We start from the raw sequence: 18863 nt of genomic DNA on the forward strand, positions 1-18863 counted from the left end.
TTCATATGCTCTGGGCTTGCTCCTTCCTTGGAGCCTCTGCACTTCCCTTCATGGGGTGCCCTTCCTGCAAATATTAATTTCAAGTGTTTATCAAATGCCACCTGGATACTCTAATATTTTAAGCTTTCTCTTTTCAGTGCTTCATATTTCCTTCTCTGCTTCATTATTCTTTGTGAGATCATCACCTGTCCCTCCTTTTGTTCAAAGGATTGGTTTTTGAATTAAAAAATAATAAAAACCCAGTGATTAATCAGGCTTTGTATACTATATGGTGAGAGGCATAAAATTGTGACACCTAGCTAAGTGTACTGGTGGTGGCACACACCTGGATTCCCAGCCATCTGGGAGGACAAGCCAGGAGAATATGCAGTCCACTACAAAGGCCTTAGGTTCAATCTCCACTGCCATCATACACACAAAAGTGACACCTACCTTCTTGGAACTTGGTGGTAGAGACAAACGCAGCAACAACAACAACAGTAACAAAAAATCCTGGTTAAATTAAATTGGATAAATTGCTACTGTGGAAACTAAGAAAGGTCCGAGAAACTAACAAAGAAGAAAGTCTTATTATGCAACTTCAAAAGACCAGTCAGCCAGCTGTAGCAAACTAAGGGGAAGTGAAGTGAGGAAGCCCTTTGTGGAGGCTGAGAGAGTCAGTGCCTGATCAGAATTGAAGGTGAAAGCTGGATTTCAAGCATCCTTGGAAGTGAACAAATAGAACTTGGTAGCAAATTGAACTGGGGAGAAGAGACAGTGAGAGAAAGGGAGAAATCAAAGTTGATTCTGATGTTTTGGGCTCGAACAACTGAATGAATGGTGGCATCAGTTAGATGAAAAATGGAGTTTTAGGAGGTTTGACAGAAACTGAGCTCTGTTTTGGACTTACAGTCTAATGAGAGACATTCCAATGGGTGTGCCAAATATGTAGTTAGATGTGCAATCATAGAGCTCAGAAAGGTTTGCACTCCAGATATTACCCTGAGTCTTTGTCTTAATCAGCTCAGTCTTTCATAAGAAAACACCATAATTTGGGTGGCTTACAAAAAAACTTTATTGACTAACAGTTCTTGAAACTGTTTTAAACTGCAAGGTCAAATTTCCAGCAGGTGATGTCTAGGGAGGGCTCCCTTGGGTTGTAGGTGGCTGCGTTCTTGCTTTGTCCTGTCATGGTGGACAGAGAGAGAGCCCTCTGAAGTCTCTTCATCTTTTAAGGCCACCAGTCAGCGATATTGGATTATCACTGCACACTTATGACCTCATTTAACCCAAATTGCCTCCTAAAGGCATTGTCTCCGAGTAGAATCAGTCACACTGTGGATTACAGATGGTTTCAGCATATGAATTAGGGGATGGGAAGACCACAGTCCATAGCACAGTTGTCAGAACTTAGATGCTACTCCAAACCATGAAGATGGACAAGATTATAAAAGAGAAAAGGAAATGGCAAAGAGCCTAGCACTAATATTTAGAGGTCAAGTAGAAAAATAAGAATTTCCAAAGAAGACATCAAGGCAGCCAGTTGGAAAGTGAACGCCAGCGTTTCAAGGAGGATGTAGTGGACAGTGTCCAGTGCTGCTGCCGTAATAGCCATTGTTTTTCATAAACAGCAAGGCCACTGGTGGTCTTAGTAACGGTCTCAGTGGGATTGTAAGGCACAACACCAGAATGGAGTTGTCTGAGGAGCGAATATAGGTGAAAAAGAGGATTGACACAAAGAACTTAGCAGGCCAGGAGCCCCAGTGTTTGTTGCTATCTTCATGTGACAGTTTAGTAAAATGCTTAACCAACCGTAAAAGCCAGGCATGGTGGGGGAAGCCTGTAACCCCAGAACTCTGGGGGATCGAGGCAGGAGGATCATACATTTGAGCCCGGCCTGGTCAGTTTAGAGACTTAGAGAGGCCCTATCTCAAATTCTTTTTTAAAAAGACTGTAAGAACTCAGTGCCCTGGGTTCAATCCCCAGTTCAGGAAAAGAAAGTACTTGATAGTAACATTGGAAGAAAATGTTGGTAGATTTTTAACTTTGTATGAATGGAAGCAAAGGAATAAACCATTACAAGTTATTTAGATTTAACTTGCAGAAAATGTGAAAGCTTCTGAGCATCTCCAGAAACAATAATCAACTTGAAAAGGCAGAGAATACGCAGGTGGAGGGGGTGGGTGACACAATGGTAATATTGTTAATGTATAAAAAGCTGTTGTACAAAGCTCCATGAGGGAATGTTCAACTCCATGAGGAAATATATGGCCCTCCCTCCAAAAATCACATAGGCTGTTAATTTGAGAGATGAAATAAAATTAGCCATTAATCATTAGAAAATATTGGGTTTCACATGTAATCAAATAAAAATTTAAGAAGTAAACATATTTTATTGGACTCTATAGTTATCATAATCTCTGCTAATGTGTTCTTTTGTTTCTCAAGGTTGGTATACATACACTCCAAAGCCCTGTGGTTAGCTGGTACTTTTGTGCTCATGACAGTACCTGTCTCACTGTGGCTGATCTTTCAGCATGTAGTTCATTACACACAACCTGAAGTGCAAAGAGCCATTATAAGGTCAATCTTCTATTTTGATTCTACTAATGTTGTGTTGGCTTCTGTCATAAATATAACATACAGTGATTTAAATTTGTTTGCTTTCCAAATAGAATCCTTTGGGGGGTTCCCATATACAGTTTGGCTAGTGTAAGTATGCTTTGTTTTATCTCATTAACAGAGTATGATGATATCAACAATGCTTATCATAGTATATACTTAAGGTAATGAAAGTATATCTACAAGGAGGAGTCTAGTAAGAAAAATAAAAAGGTTCACTTGTTTTTAATGCTGATAAGAAGGTAAAGCATGATAATAGAAAATAAAAACTGTATTTAAAATTTTCAAAAATCTAACTCTTGGCTTAACTTTTTAAATTTTCCAATTCATGGCTCCTAGTCCTTTAAAGAATGTAATCAATTAAATTACAGTTGTATGGTGGTATCCACAGAAGATTGGTTCCAGGACCCCTCGGAGATACCAAATCTGCTGATGCTCAACTTCTTCATGTAAAATAGGCCCTGTCGGAATGTGACCTCCACACATCCTTCCATGTCCATTCAGCGCTCTCTGCACATCGAGTCCTCTCTAGATGACCTGTAATACCTGACACAGTGTACATGCTGTGTAAATGGTTTATTGTTGAGGGAATGGTGACCCCCAAAATCTGTACATTTAGTTCAGAGGGAGGGTTTTTCATTTCTTTCTTGCAAATATTTGTGAGCTAGATTTGGTCAAATCCAGAGATTTCATAGAAAAAGATGGTTTTCACAGAAAAGAATGACACATTATAATCCTTTTTATTTATTCAATCTTTCATTTGAACCAAATAAAATGTGTAAAATTTGCCCAAAGAATATGACTGTGGCTCTAATTTGGTTATATATGAAGAAAACGGCTCTAGCAGCATTTTCTATGCTCATATCAAGAAGATTTTCAGATTAAATTGGGGAAGTCAATTTAGCTTTTCTCATGTTCCTTATTTATCCCAAACACTTACTGTTTATTTCTCTATGTGTCAGATGTTTATTGCTTTTAAAAATTATTTTCCAAGGGCTGGATATGTAGCTCAGTGATAGAGCATGTGCCTAGCAGGTGCAAGGCCCTGCATTTGATCCCAGCACCACACACATACAGATATACACACACACATGCACACACACACTTCATTTCATGGATTATATGGTAGCCATTACAATGATAAATAGTTCCTGAGTATTTAATATAAGTATGTGAAATCTCAAGTTTTAAATTAGCTTATTTTGAGTACCATGAGTTGGAGTAATAATTGTATCTAAGATGCAACTATGTTTAACTTCCGTGCTTTTTCATAGTGGTTAGCGCTGCTAAAAATCAGGGCTGCCGTATATTTAAATTTATTCCGAGGATGCTATGAGGTGTACATCGTCTATAATTTCATGATTCTTTTAATCAGTTACATAACTAGTCAACATGTAGATCTGATAGCAGTCCTTGAAGCAAAAAAACCACAAGAACATCGCCGACGTTTTTGTTGCTTTCCACCGGGGGACGTGGGAGAGTACGCATGCTTGGTTTTACTTCTTTTCTGTTCAGTTTTATTGAAGCAGCTCCTAAGCATCATTCAGTTTGCTGCAAGGTAGTGTATTAAGTAGGATGAGCATGGAAAATGGAGTAAGACTGAGTCCCTACCCTGGTGAAATTCATAGTTTGAAGAGTGACAGAATGCATTTTTGTAATCCACGTTAGGTTTTTTACATTGTTCATCCAAGCATACAAGCTCAAGAATGCACTGCGTGGGAAAACCTTAGAAATCATCTGAGCAACATCCTTTTACAATTGGGAATCAAGATGTGCAGATTTTATGCAAAATCACACACTAGTTAGAAAACCTGGGAAGAAGATATTCTAGGTGGAAAAACAACAAGTGCTATGAAACGGGAGTAACAAATAGCAGTGTTTATTCTAGTAACATATTTAGTTTGCCCTATTATATGTTCATGTAGATCGTAAAGAAAAATAAAGCCTATGTTATTTAAACCTTTTATTTTGAAATGTAAATTGAGGTTAAGATTGCATTTATTACACAAAGGAACCATCAGATATGTTTCAGCAAGGAAATATTTGAAAATAGTGTTTTAAATTAATTTTGGTACACTATAAAAGATACATTGGGAAATACATTAGGAAGTTATAATAGCCCATTTGTGAAATAAACTGAACAAAGGAGTTAAATTGGAGTAGAAAAGAAAAACAGTTAAGAAAATGCAACTGAAGAATTAATAGAATGTGACCACTGGTAGATGGGGAATGGGGTAAATTGCAAGCTAAGGAAGATGGAATGACGTGGAGGCATAGTATTAGGTTTAGACATAAACGTGAGGAGGGCTGCATCGCCTGCTATGTGGTGTAGAACCATTTGTACAACATTCTTCATATTTTCTGTTCTTAAAAATCCTTGTATCCCTAAATGGGAACAACTGTGCAAAAAACAGTGTGAGTTGTTAATAAAACAAGTCTTAAATTGCTGTAAAAATCACATGTAAAAACTTTATTAAGATAAATGGCTGTTAACAGGCAAAGAATCACCAGGATTTATGTCCCCTTTAGAGTATGCCAGGAAGCATCTTCAAAAAGGTGCTTTTTCAAATGTGAATGTTTACATAGCTTCATAGAAACTGTTGTGTAAAGTTAAAAGTATGCTACTTCAGGATGACTGCATGAATTTATCACAGATAATTTAGAGTATATTGGGAGTACTATTCCAAAAAAAGTCATATTTTTCTTTAAACATTGAAGATTTTTAGAATTTGAGGTAAACATGAAATATTAAGCCATCTGATGAAACTATTTTCTAAAATTTCAAGAATGTTAAGTAATTTAAAGCAGCTGGTTGTATGCCTTATCTATCAGTCCATACTAACATTCTGTGTACTCAAAAAGGAAAGATGGAAAGAATAGGTCAATTATTTATATTGTTAGTAATTATTTAGCCAGCTAAGACTAACATATTTCTTTATGAAGGTGTGCTTTATTTCTCTGCAGCTTAGAAACTGGGTGAGCATATAAATTAATAGTAACTGTGAAATTTACTTGAAGTGTCTGGCTATTCATATTGACCTATAAGATAATTTAGGGGAAAAATGAGCTACAATGACAGACAATCAACCTTTTCAAAATTAGGTAGCATACTTTTTTTTAAAGTTAATAATTATTAACTTCTAGTTCACTTTCTAGTTAGCTTTTTAACACTTTCTAATTCAATATGTTGGTCTTACTTTTGTATTTCCTTCAAGTTGGCCCAATAATCATGTAACATTTCTAGAAAATGCTTTTGTTTTAATTTTTGAATCATCTCTGTGACCAAAGTCAAGTGATTGCAGGATCACTCAAATAAACTGACTTCTGAGTTTAAGCATTGCTGTCCCTGTATTTTAAAATATGTGATTTACTTAATCATAAAATTGTCCCATTTTACCATTCTTTGTAGTATATGTCAGCCACTGGGCATATATGAAGAAGGCCACTTTGGATTCAGAAATGCCTGGATGTACCTACTAATTATCAATACTATATCTCAAGTGGTAAGCAAATACTCTTTTTATAATTACAATAAACTGATCTCTGGAACTCTATTTTAAGTATTTCTTGGAATAAAGCTTAATTGCCTTTTTTGAACCTTGAAATTTAATTCATATAAATAAATTGCAAAAACTTTATACATACCTTTGTAAGATATAAAAATACAATAATACCTTTGTTAATTATTTGGTGACTCATACTCTGACCTTCTGATTGTGTTTGTTCATTTATCTCTGATTCTCATTGCATAGCTGTGTGGGCATATCCCGAATAAAAGCAATGCTCCCTAAATAAACAGAACCAACAAGAAAAACACAAACACCCACACTGGGCATGTTCAGTAAGAGAAGCCATCTAATTGATATATAGCAGCAGTCAAGGTTTAAATAAAAACGGGGTAATAAAATTTGTTGACATCATGTAATTGGAATCAAAGGAAATTAAGACCACCACAGTTCTAGAAACTGAAAAAGGATATAACTATTGATCCTGTGAGCTCAAAGTATTAAAAATTTTGGTTTAATGCTTTCAGCAGAATAATAATTTAGATGTGATGCATTATAGTGAAAGTTTATAATAAAAATTAAATAGCCATCTATCCAAAGTTTTTCCACATGTGCATCTCCTTTGTGAGCAATAATTCTTTTTCTGGAAATATATTCTCTCTTTTTGTTTTTGAGACAGGATCTCACTATGTATTTCAGGCTACCCTTGAACACAGTATGTAGCCTAGGCTGGCCTCAAACTCACAGTGATCCTCCTGCCACAGCCTCCCAAATCCTGGGCTTATTCTAAAGAAATGAGCCGTATTTGTTTTGACTATAAAGCCTATTATTTGTAATAGCAAAAGCCTGGAAGCAGCCCAAAGCCCAGTGATAGGAACTAATGAAATATACTACGATCAGTCTCTTGACCAAAATATTAGTCACTTGTTAAGAACAATTCTTGTAAAATACAGAGAATTTTATATTGAGTTCATGACAGTTATTTTAAAAAATAGCCTGTACTTGAAGATATAGTTCAGTGTAGGAAGCTTGCTTAGCATGTGCCAGGTCCTGGGTTTGACCTGCAGCTCTGTAAAAGAAAAAAGAAAAAAAAAGAGTGTATATCTACAAAGTGAAAGTTGGATAAGGATCTGAATAACTTTATTTTTCTTTCATGTTCTGAAACATTTGAAATGAGCATTTTGTTATTTTAATGGATGAAGTCAAGTGTTAGGAAAGTGTTTTTGCTATTCAGATGCTATACTACATTGTTATCATTGAGTTCTAAAATAAACCATAGGCATTGATTCTAAAAAGTAAATTTACCTGGACTAACATGCCACCCTGAAGAAAAATTGTTTCCCTGATTCTTTATTCTTTATGGTCACAATTCTGTTGAAACTGTACTTGTTTAAGGTGTTGCCTTCATATATGTACAATGTTATATAATACAGACTTGGTAATAAGCTAAACCCTTAAAAATGATAATTTATATTTAAAAGCCATTACAGATTTTTTATTTTGGCTGAACAAGTGTTTTCTTCCATTGATGTCTGTCATTTATTTCTTGTTATCTTTATGAGACCCAACATTTAACATCTTCAGGGAGGGCATTCTATGTTTCTTTTGAGAACTTTGATTTTATAAATATATTCCTCTACAGAAAATATTAAAAGTTTGTTGTTAATCCACAAATAAAGTAATAAAGCCTAGAAAATCTTTCCTGAAACATTACTTTGTACCAAGCCTCTGGTTTATAATTTCGTATTACTTTAGTTATTCGTACTACGGAAGCTTTAATGTTACTCTTGTTTGCAGCTTGCTATGTGGTATCTTGGCTTACTTTACTCCACCCTTAAAGAAGAATTGAAGCCACTCCACCCTGTTGGAAAATTTGTATGTGTGAAATCTGTCCTTTTGTTTTCTTTCTGGTAAGTGTTGCTTTCTCTTGAATGTTCTCATTTTTCCAAAGTGCAATAAAAGTGCTGATTTTAGGGTATTGTTAACGCAGAAGGTAGACTAAATTAACGTCTCCACTTGAAAACCAGTTCACCTCTTTAGCGCTTCCAGGATCTTCATACAGAAATATTGAGATGGTCACAGTTCCATGTATAAAAAATAATTTGAAATAACCTAATTTTCTCAACACCAAAGAAGTCATTAAAATAAATCCTGGTCTTGTCGTAATAGGATGCTATGCAGTTTGGAAGAAAATATGATGTAGTATATTGAATGATATGGGAAATGTTCATCAGTAAATATTCTTTAAAATAGAAGGCAAAACTACATGTGGTTTTGGCTTAGTAAAAAGGGGAGGGTAGAGAGAGTTCTAGAAACAAATTTTTAAAAATACACCAAATTTAACAAAATAGTAATAATACAAAAAGAAGAAAGGGAAAAATTCATGAAATCCTACTGCCAGAGAGAATGATTAACATTTCGGTGTACATGTGTCCAATGTAAAACCACACAGAAATGATTTTATACTATAAAAAACTTACAGAACTCAACAACATATGTTCAGTATATTGTAGTTATAGTTCTTTTGTCAGTAAACTGAAATATAATTTTGTTTTTTGGAATTTTTGTTTTTGCTTAGTATTCTGTTCTATAACTATCAGATTTTTCCTAACTTTCTACCTTTAAAGTATCATTGAAGTGACTATTTTTATAGATTTTTGAAAGCGTGTCTATCTCATTATTTGCTATTGAAATTAACCTGGGGCCAATATGGTAGTGTTGTGGCAAAGTGGAATAGCTCAGTGTTACAGCCAAGTGCTTCAGCTCAGGTGCTTCAGTGACAGCAATCTGAGACTTGAGAATCCAAAAATTATTTGAAGAGATGGAGAAAAACCTTTATTGCCAGCTGGCTGAAAGGAGTTTGCCCACTCCTAATTCTGAGTGCCGAATAGAAATGAAAGCAGCCTTATATAGGGATCTACGGGGTAAGCGGGTGGGCCCACATGCTGGGCAAGCATGCTTGCGGAAGCAGAGAATGGAGTTACAGAACATCTTTAAAGCACATACCAGGCGAACACATTCACCAAAGCGGAGGAGCAGAGTTAACAGAACATTCCTGAAATGTCTGGTGGGAACATCTTGCAGCTCAGTCACAGAACATTTTGATACAGTGGGCAAGAGCACCGGGTAGCACAAATGGTTACATTTCTGGAACACAACATTTTATGGATAAAAACATGGGGGGCAAAGGCAAAGGCTTGCCCTATTGTGCATTATCGCTTTATCAGTGGCACACACAATCCCAGATACTCAGGAGGCTGAGGCAGGAGGATTGCAAGTTTGAGGCCAGCCTGAACAATTTAGTTAGAGCCCATTTTAAAAAGTAAAAAAGGCCTGGCATTGTAGTTCAGCGGCAATAGGGTATAGAGACCCTAGATTCAATCTCTAGGACCACAAAAAATTAAAACAAAAGAAATTAACCTAGGACATTATCCCTAGATTTGCTTGTAATGCTCAACATGACTTTCTGTCTTGGAGTCAGACCCTTTCTGAGTTTGTCTATAGCTCCAATAGTTTATATAATACTGGTTTCAAAATTATTCTTTTAAAAAAGAGTGTGAATAGTTCATATGTGTGTAAACATTTGAGCAGCTGTCCTTTCATTTAAAATACCTATTATACAAGGTGTTAGGCATTGTGTATGTATCAGAACAACTTAAAATGTAGTTACTTATGCATACTTTCAAAACAGAGATGTATAAAGCAAATACGGAGTTCTGAAAATCCATAATCAAAATTCCTCTCATGAAACTGTATTTAAAGAGCATGTTTGTGTGATTATAGAGTTCTTATTTTACTCTGATGCAAAATAAGCCTTCAAGTGTCCCTTACCTGATCTTAGAAGGTCAGATTCTCTGTCCAACAATTCTTCTTCTGTTTACTTGGAGAAATTATCCTCTCCAAAAGAATTCCACCCTGACATATCAGGTGGGTTATTTATGTTCTCCTGACTTGTAAAATTTAGCCCAAAGACCGCTTTGAGGAGACATATAGAAAATTTTTTTGTGCATTTGAGGGCAAAATTCTGACCATCTTCTTTCATATATACTATCAGGCTATGTTGTGTACATTACAAACTAGTTGCTTTATAATAGCTGTTAAACCCAGATTGCTGATAGTATGCTGATATCCTGACATTTAAATACTACATATCTATGAATGTTAAAATCAAAGTATCTCCAAAACATGGGAAATTAATGTTCAAATAAATGGGAGACATTGGTATCTTACCTTACTAATCATTTTGTAGTTTTGTTTTTGCACACTCAATTGAAGATATTGTGGGTCTGAGATGCCCTTTGAAAACGCCTGAAAGAAAATGGGAGCTACTACATTATGTTAACGTTCTGTAAAACCTTTTTAATGAGTGGTTCCATGAAAGGGCTGCTTTGTTGTCCTAATATGGAAAAAGTTAAGTAAATTCTTTTCCATTAAAAACAAAAGTACATTTGTGTATTGAAGGTAGACGGTAGACGCTTGGTTTCTTTAGGAGTAGGCTGTGAAGGCAGGGCAGTAGTGGACTACAGGTTGTACTGTGGTTTTAACTGCTTTAAATGACATATTTTTAAAACAGCTGCTTATTTTATGCGTTATAAAGATTCAGCATTTACCTTTTCCCAACATCTAGGCAAGGATGTGTCATTGGCCTGGTGGTACAAACAAACGTTATATCTAGAGGGCGTGTATGGGAATGGCACTCACCAGAAGCCAACAGCACTGGATCCCAGGTAAGCAGTGCTGACTCTGACTCAGTAGAACTTTAGTGTTTGCTAAGCATGTTTTACCTGTCATCTCCACTAAACCTAATAGCCTGCAGGCTATGGGGCTACAGGTGAGGCAACAGAATCCTAGAGAAACTGGTCATAAGTACCCTAGAAATAAAACCTGGATTTTGGTCTTCCTCGTCCATTTCTCTTTCTGCTTTTTTCCTTAGTCTCTGGGTGGTGCATTGAGAATACAGTGTACTTTGCTAAGAAATACTTGAATTGGGCAGTGCAAAATAGATTCAAATTTTTGTCCTTTTATGAAGAAGTAAAAAATAATTTTTGGAAAAGGAAAAATGAATATAATACGAAAAGAAAATAGATGTTGAAACAAGTACTTTTGAAAAGTGCTTGGTGAAAGATAGCAATTTAGAAAACTAAATTTAAGCCCAAAGATGGCTGCTAGTTTTGTTTTTATTACAGAATTTTCTCATCTGTTCGGAGATGTTTGTGGCCGCGATCGGACACCTTCACCTCCATTCCCATGAGCCGTATATGCAGGAAGTGGGAGGAAGCTCGCGGTTAAAGTCCTTCTTGGCCACGTGCGGCTGCGCCGATCTCAGGGATGCTATCTCCCAACAACTGAGGCATGTGGGTAGGCACCAGCCACCTAACTCCTTCAAATAAGTAGGTTATTTTATTCTTCCACTGCGGCCATTTATTCATTATTTAGGAGACCCAGAGAAAGCTGTTTAGAGCAGTACCATGGTACAGGCTCTTCAAATGGAGGGGTGAGAAAGCGGGGACGAGGGAGCTTATATTTAGGATGAGTAGTTGATTGTGTTAAAAATACCTTGCCTGATGTGGAAACCTTTGTATTACTTTAAAGGACTGACCTTCAGGGGGCAGCACAGAGCAAAAATTCATGCTGGGGATCAGGATGAAAAGGAAAAGGCACCCTTATTACCACCAGCATCAGAAGATGGGTTTTCCTTTGCTTTGCCTATGCCACCGCTGTGACGCGTCATACTGCACACACCCTGACCACCTTACCTGAGGAAATGGTTAGTGACGGTGCAGGAGACAGAGAGCATGAAGATAAATCCGTGACACCTCAGACCGTGCAGGTTATTCACATAGCGGACGAAATGTCTAGTGACAGCACAGACAAAGGAGAGGAGCCTTGGGAGATGCCAGGAGGAGCAGAGGAGGCGGAGAAGGTGGAGAAGGCAGCAGAAGAGTGAGGGGCGACAGCCTCTGAAGGGCCTCAGGCCCCGAATGTCAGCAACCGGGGGCCCGAGTGCTTCTGTTGGGGCCCGCAAGGACCCTTCTTTTTATTTTATGTGTCCAATGTAAAGACCATCATTGGAAATATGAACCTTTACGTAATCACTCTTGGTTTTTATTTTTGCCCCCTCCCCTGCCCTCCCTTCAACCCCTCCGTCCCTTCCTATTTACAAAGGATTTGTTGCCATTTTTTCATTTTCTCATATTAATTCCATTCTCTTCTTTCCTTTCCCCTACCCCTCCCAATTCCTCTTCCCTTTGCCCCTATTCTTCCTATTTCACATTACCTATTATAACTTTTAGTCCTTATTTACAATTTCAGTTTCTCACACTAGAGAAACTATTTGGTATTTACACATGGGTGTCCTATTTATTTCACTTAGGGGTATCACCTCAATGTGCATCCACTTAGCTATAAATGTCTCTAATTTCTCATTTTTTATGGCTGAGTAGTACTCCATTTTATTTTTAAAAAACCACATTTTCTTTACCCAGTCTCCAATTGATGGGCATTTAGGCTGTTTCCAAGTTTTAACTATTAAAAACTGTGCCACTATGAACATGGGTGCACATATATCACTGTGGCATGATTCTTTTAATTCTTTGAGGAAGATCCCCAGCAGTGGAATAGCAGGGTCAAATGGGACTTCCAGTTCTAGTTCTTTGAGGTATCTCCATACTGATGTCCACAGTGGTTGCACCAGTCTACGCTCCCACCAGCAGTGGAGAAGGGTTCCTCTTTCCCCACAGCCCCATCAGCATTTGTTATTGGTTGATTTCATGATAGCAGCCATTCTTTCTCGAGTGAAGTGGAATCTCAGCGTTGTTTCCATTTGCATCTCTTAAATGACCAGTGATGTTTAATACTTTTTCATGTATTTATTTGCTATTTCTCCTTCTTTGTCTGATGAATGTCTGTCCATTTCAGGTGCCCATTTTCGGATTGAGTCTTTAAATTTGGGAGGTTTGATCTTTTTAAGTTCTTTATAGATTCGAGATAGTAGACCTTTGTCTGAGGAAAAGCAGGTGAAGATTTTTTTCCCACATTGTGGGTTGTCTCTTCATACTGCTGGTGGTTTCTCTTGCTGTGCAGAAGCCTTTTAATAAGAAGAGATCCCACTTGTTGATTGTTTGTGCTAGTTCACGGGCAACTGAGGTTTTGTTCATAAAATCTTTTCCTACACTAATGTCTTCAAGGGTTCTACCTAACCTGTGTTCCAACTAGTTCAGAGTTTCTAATTTAATATTTAGATCTTTAATCCATTTTGATTTTAGTTTAGTGAATGGTGAGAGATACAGGTCTAGTTTTAATCTTTGGCAAGTTGAAGCCCAATATTTCCAGCACCATTTATTAAAGAGGCTATCTTTCCTCCAGGGAGAGTGTTTGGCTCCTTTATTGAAGATGAGATGGCTCAGTGTGTCTGGCGTTGTTTCTGCATCTTCTAATCTGTTCCACTGGTCTTCAGGTCTGTTTCTTTGCCAGTACCATGCTGTTTGTATCACAGTAGCTTTGTAGTATAGCTGCAGGTTGGGGATTGTGATACCTCCTGCCATGTCTCTGTTACCTAGAATTGCTTTTGCTATTCTGGGTCTCTTCTTGCTCCAAATGAATTTTTGGATTGTTTTCTCAAGGTCCATGAAGTATGCTGCTGGGTTCTCAATTGGAATTGCATTGAATCTATACAGCAGTTTTGGAAGTATAGCCATTTTCACTATATTAATCCTTCCTACCCAGGAGCAGGGGATGTCTGTCCATTTTCTGATATCATCTTCAGTCTCTCTTATCAGAGTGCTATAGTTTTCAGAGAAGAGGTCTTTGATGTCTTTCACTAGGTTGATTCCTAGGTATTTCAGGTTTTTGGATGCTATTGTGAAAGGAATTATTTGCCCTATTTCTCTCTCAGTGAGTCTGTCATTCGTGTAGAGGAAAGCTATTGATTTTTGTGTGTTGACCTTGTAACCAGCTACTTGACTGAATTTGGTTATTAAGTCTAGAAGACTTTTGGTGGACTTCTTGGGGTCTTGTAGATAGAGTATCATGTCAGCTGCAAATCATGACAATTTGACTTCTTCATTTCCTGTCTTTATTCCTTTTATTTCTTTCTCTTGTCTAATTGCCATGGCTAATGTTTCCAGAACTATATTGAACAAGAGTGGTGATAGTGGACAACCTTGTCTTGTTCCTGATTTTAGTGTGAAGAATTTCAGTTTTTGACCATTTAGTATGATATTGGCTGTTGGTTTTTCATAGATGGCATCTATCAGTTTGAAGTAGAGACCATCTATTCCAATTTTGTGTAGGGTTTTTATCATAAATGCATGTTGGATTTTGTCAAATGCTTTTTCTGTGTTGATGAAGATAATCATATGGTTTTTGTCCTTGGCTCTATTGATATAGTGTATTACATTGATTGATTTGTATATGTTGAACCATCCCTGCATCCCTGGGATGAATCCCACTTGATCAGGGTGTATGATATTCTTGATGATCTTCTGCATTCTGTTTGCCATTAACTTATTAAGGATTTTTGCATCTATGTTCATTAGTGAGATTGGCCTGTAGTTCTCCTTTTCGGTTGGGTCTTTCTCTGCTTTGGGGATCAAGGTGCTGCTCACTTCCAGGAATGAATTTGGGAGTATTGCTTCCCTTTCAATTTCATTGAAGAGTTTAAACAGTAGTGGCAGCAGTTCTTCTCTAAATGTCTTGTAGAATTCAGCAGTGAAGCCATCAGGACCCGGGCTTTTCTTAGTTGATAAGTTTTTAAATACATTTTCAATTTCATTGGTTGATATTGGGTTGTTCAGAATTTGTAGGTCTTCTTCGTTCAACTTTGGTATTTCATATGTATCTAGGAATCTGTCCATTTCTTCTGTGTTGTCCATCTTATTGGCATATAGGTTCTGGAAGTAGGTATTGATGATCCTCTGGATTTCTGCTGGGTCTGTTGTAATTTCACCCTTTTCATTCCTAATTGCATGGATTTGGGCCTTTTCTTTCCTTTTTCTGATAAGGTTGGCTAAGGGTTTGTCAATTTTGTTGGTTCTTTTGAAGAACCAACTCTTAGCTTCATTGATTTTTTGTGTCATTCTCTTAGTCTCCATTGCATTGATTTCTCCTCTGATCTTTATAATTTCCTCCCTTGTATGAGCTCTGGGGTTGTCCTGCTCTTCTTTTCTAGAAGTTTGAGGTTTAGCATCAGGTTGTTTAATTGGGCTCATTCTGTTTTCCTAATATGTGTATTCACTGCTATGAATTTCCCTCGTAAGACTGCTTTCATTGTGTCCCATACACTCTGATATGTTGTATTGTCATTGTCATTCAATTGAAGGAACTGTCTGATTTCTTCTTTAATTTCCTCTGTGACCCACTGGTTATTCAGAAGTGTTTTGTTCAATTTCCATGTGTTTATGAAATTTTTCCAGTTTCTTTTGCTATGAGTCTCCAATTTCATCACACTATGGTCTGATAACATACAGGGGATAACTTCAATTCCTTTGCACTTACTTAAACATGTTCTATGGGTGAGTATGTGGTCTATTTTGGGTAATGACCCCTGTGCAGCTGAGAAGAATGTGTATTTTGATTTAGTGGGGTGGAAGACTCTGTAAACATCTGTTAAGTTCATTTGTTCAAGAGTTCAATTGAGTTCTAGTATTTCATTGCTTATTTTTAGTCTAGTTGATCTATCTATTTGTGACAGTGGGGTGTTGAGGTCCCCCACTACAATTGTATTAGGGCATATATGACTTTTCATGTCCATTAGTATTTGTTTTATATAGTTGGGTACACTAGTGTTTGGTGTGTAGATATTTATGATTGTCATCTCTTCCTGTTGGATTGTTCCCTTTACAAGGATGTAGTGTCCTTCTTTGTCTCTCTTAATCAGTGTTGGTTTGAAATCTACTTGATCTGCCAAGAGGATAGCTACTCCTGATTTTTTTCAGGTTCCCTTCACATGGACCATTGTTTTCCACCCTTTAACTTTCAGTCTATGAGTTTCCTTTTGAATTAAGTGTGTTTCTTGTATGCAGCATATTGTTGGATTTTGCTTCTTGACCCATTCTGCCAGTCTATTTCTTTTGATTGGTGAATTGAGACCATTAACGTTGATGGTTATAACTGAAACATATTGACTTGTCATTGCCATGACTTTTTCTTTTTGTTGGGTTCTCCCCCTTTATATTTAATTTCTTGTCCTGCCAGATGGGTTCATTCTGCTTTGCTTCCTGGGGTTGTGATCCTCAATGTGTGTTCCTAGGATATTGTGTAAAATTGTTTGGAGTACTGGTTTGGTAGTCACAAGTTTCCTAAGGTGCTCTCTGTCATGAAAGTATCTTATTTCTCCATCCATTTTAAAAGATAGTTTTGCAGGGTACATCAATCTGGGTTGGAGGCTGTTTTCCTTTAGTGCTTGAAATACATCACTCCAAGGTCTTCTTGCCTTGATGGTTTGTGTTGAGAAGTCTGCTGTGATTCTGATAGGCTTTCCTTTGTATGTGATTTGTTTCTTTTCTCTCACTGCTTGTAGAACTTTGTTCTTCTGTTGAGTTTCTGGAATCTTAACAATTATATGCCTATGTGTTGATTTTTTTTTGATCAAGGCTAGTTGGAGTCCTATATGCCTCACTTATCTGTATGCCAAGTTCTTTTCCCCTGCTTGGGAAGTTTTCTGCCATTATTTCTGTGAAGAGTTTTTTTTATGTCATCTGCACTCTCTCCTCTTTCTTCATTGACTCCAATCAGTCTTATGTTATTCTTCTTTGCATCATCTAGCAGCTGCTGGATTGATTTCTCATGTTCCCTTATAATTTTGAAGCAATTTTTCTTTTCCTGATTACTAATTGCAATCTTATCTTCTGTATCTGAAATTCTGTCCTCACATTGGCTCATTCTGCTGTGTAGACTTTCAATGGAGTTTTTCATCTCCTGGAAATCTATTTCCATCTGTTTTATGGATTCCATTTGTTTCCTATGTTGGGATTCCATCATGTTCCTGAGCTCCTCTCTAGATTTATTAATCATGTCTTGCACTAGGGGCACAATTTCTCCTGTTATCTGAGAAATTATTTCTGATATCACTTTTTCCAGATCCCCTTTTGTTGCCAGTTCAGTGGGTCCAGGTGGTTGAGTGTCAGAGTGTTCCATCTCATTTCCCTTTGGGGTTGCTGTAGGTGATCTGGAAGTCTGGTTTTAAGACTTATTTACGTGTTTTCTCATTTTGACTTGGGGGACAGAGGTGTGCTGTTGACCCCCACGTGGATTACCTCCTCTGAGCTGGGAGAGGTGGGCCAGGGACCAGGAGCAGCAGTAGGGATGGTGACTCAAAAGCCCTTTCCTCTAGGCTGGGAGCAGTGGGAGGGATGGTGGCCAGGAGGCCCTTTCCTCTGGACCAGGAGCAGTGGGATGGTGGCTCAGAAGCCCCTTCCTCTCGGCTGGGATCTGCGGTACCAAGTACCATGGTCTCGTGGTCCAATGCCCTCTGTGTCTTTGTAGTGTGGATCCAGGTGGCTGTACAGAGGAGTGGTGGGGGGAGGGTGTCCAGTGGATTGCTGCCAGGGCGCAGGCTAATTTGGCATGTTGTGGGCTACTCCCGACTTCGGTAGGGTATCCCGGTAGTTGAGTATGAATCAGATTGTTCCATCTTGTTGCCTTTTGGGGTTACCTTAGGTGATCTGGAAGTCTGATTTTGAGACTTATTTACATGTGTTCCATTTGAACAGGTGCAGCCTGCTGTGCCTTTGTTGAGGCAACTTCTTGCCCACCCAGTGGTCTTCAATTCTCAGCAAGCCACCAAGTGGCTTTTTTTCTGCTGCTCACCAGTGCACCAATTTTAGGGTTCCGAATGTATTCTTTCTGGATCCCTGAGTTGACCTTTTGTATGGGTGGGCTTCTGGCTGGGGTCTGTGCACACTTGCCATGGTATCTAGGCATGCTTCTGCCTAGGACCTGCCCCAGTACATAGCTGTTGTCTGTGAGGGCCTTTGGCTGCAGGCTGTGCTCCCCAGTCCCTGGTGTCTGAGCAGGCTTTTGACTAGTGTCTCTGCGCACTTACTGATGGTATTGGGGCAAGCCTCTGTCTGTTGCTTGTGCACCTGTGGAGCTCTTTTCCAGGTTTGCCCTTGGCTTGGGCCTGTGTGCCCAAGTGGCTGTGGTTGGGGCAGGACCCTGGCTGAACCTGCCTGTAGCCGCACTGCTCTGGTCCACATTGCTGCGCACTGGGATCTCCTAAAGTGATTTTTTAAACAGGAAGATCCACCCAGAATAAGTTGTGAATTTGTCATACTGTTTAAATTGGTAACAACTTATAGTCCCTCCCAGTTTGGGTTATTTTTTATACATGGAGTAAATAAAAATTTTATTAATATATTTAAAAATAATTTCTAAATGTTAACAGCAAGACTGATTATAATTCTAGTTTCTCTTTTGTATGGAACAGACTTAATAAATGGGAGACACTGAAGCAGGAATACCCGCATTGTCGTGTCAGGATTTTACCTGTACCAGAGGCCTTCATGTGCCACACATAATTTATAGAAAGTTTTGCATCTGCAAGTTGGGTACATAAACAGTTCTTTTTTTTTTTGATACCGAGGGTCGAACTCTAGACCTTGACCTTGTGAGTCAGGCACGGCTCCACTGAGCTAAATCTCTGGCCCAACTGTTCTTCATTTTCCTAAGGGAATTCAATAAATGTAGCATTGTGAATAAATGTAATCTTTGATCCTTAAAGTGGTCTTTTCTTTCCATTTACAATTTTTTTCATTT

The 18863-nt window shown here is 38.0% G+C and overlaps 1 protein-coding gene across 2 annotated transcripts; it reads left to right on the plus strand.

The window, feature by feature from the left end:
- The first annotated feature begins 5825 nt into the window (after positions 1–5825).
- LOC147823367 (transmembrane protein 184C-like) lies at positions 5826–13434 on the plus strand. Of its 2 annotated transcripts, XM_087193396.1 has the most exons (5): positions 5826–6104; positions 7905–8017; positions 10735–10834; positions 11294–11461; positions 11700–13434. In XM_087193396.1, the coding sequence occupies exons 1-5, from the start codon at positions 6069–6071 to the stop codon at positions 11703–11705; spliced, it is 423 nt and encodes a 140-aa protein (XP_087049522.1). In that variant the 5' UTR covers positions 5826–6068; the 3' UTR covers positions 11706–13434. The 2 variants fall into 2 exon arrangements, with proteins under 2 accessions (XP_087049522.1, XP_087049521.1); XM_087193395.1 differs by having other exon boundaries at positions 11294–13434.
- The last annotated feature ends 5429 nt before the right edge of the window (positions 13435–18863 follow it).

Source organism: Heterocephalus glaber, unplaced genomic scaffold, assembly GCF_053883595.1.
Source record: "Heterocephalus glaber isolate CG9 unplaced genomic scaffold, H.glaber_assembly_v1.0 deba00001587, whole genome shotgun sequence".
NCBI lineage: Eukaryota > Metazoa > Chordata > Mammalia > Rodentia > Bathyergidae > Heterocephalus > Heterocephalus glaber.

Bases quoted from the DNA above. Each gene is read 5' to 3' on its own strand.
- LOC147823367 (XM_087193395.1), top strand. From the start codon at position 6,069: ATGTACCTACTAATTATCAATACTATATCTCAAGTG. The intron at 8,018-10,734 runs GTAAGTGTTGCT...CCCAACATCTAG, and splicing joins GTCCTTTTGTTTTCTTTCTG to GCAAGGATGTGTCATTGGCC. The intron at 10,835-11,293 runs GTAAGCAGTGCT...TTTTTATTACAG, and splicing joins CCAACAGCACTGGATCCCAG to AATTTTCTCATCTGTTCGGA.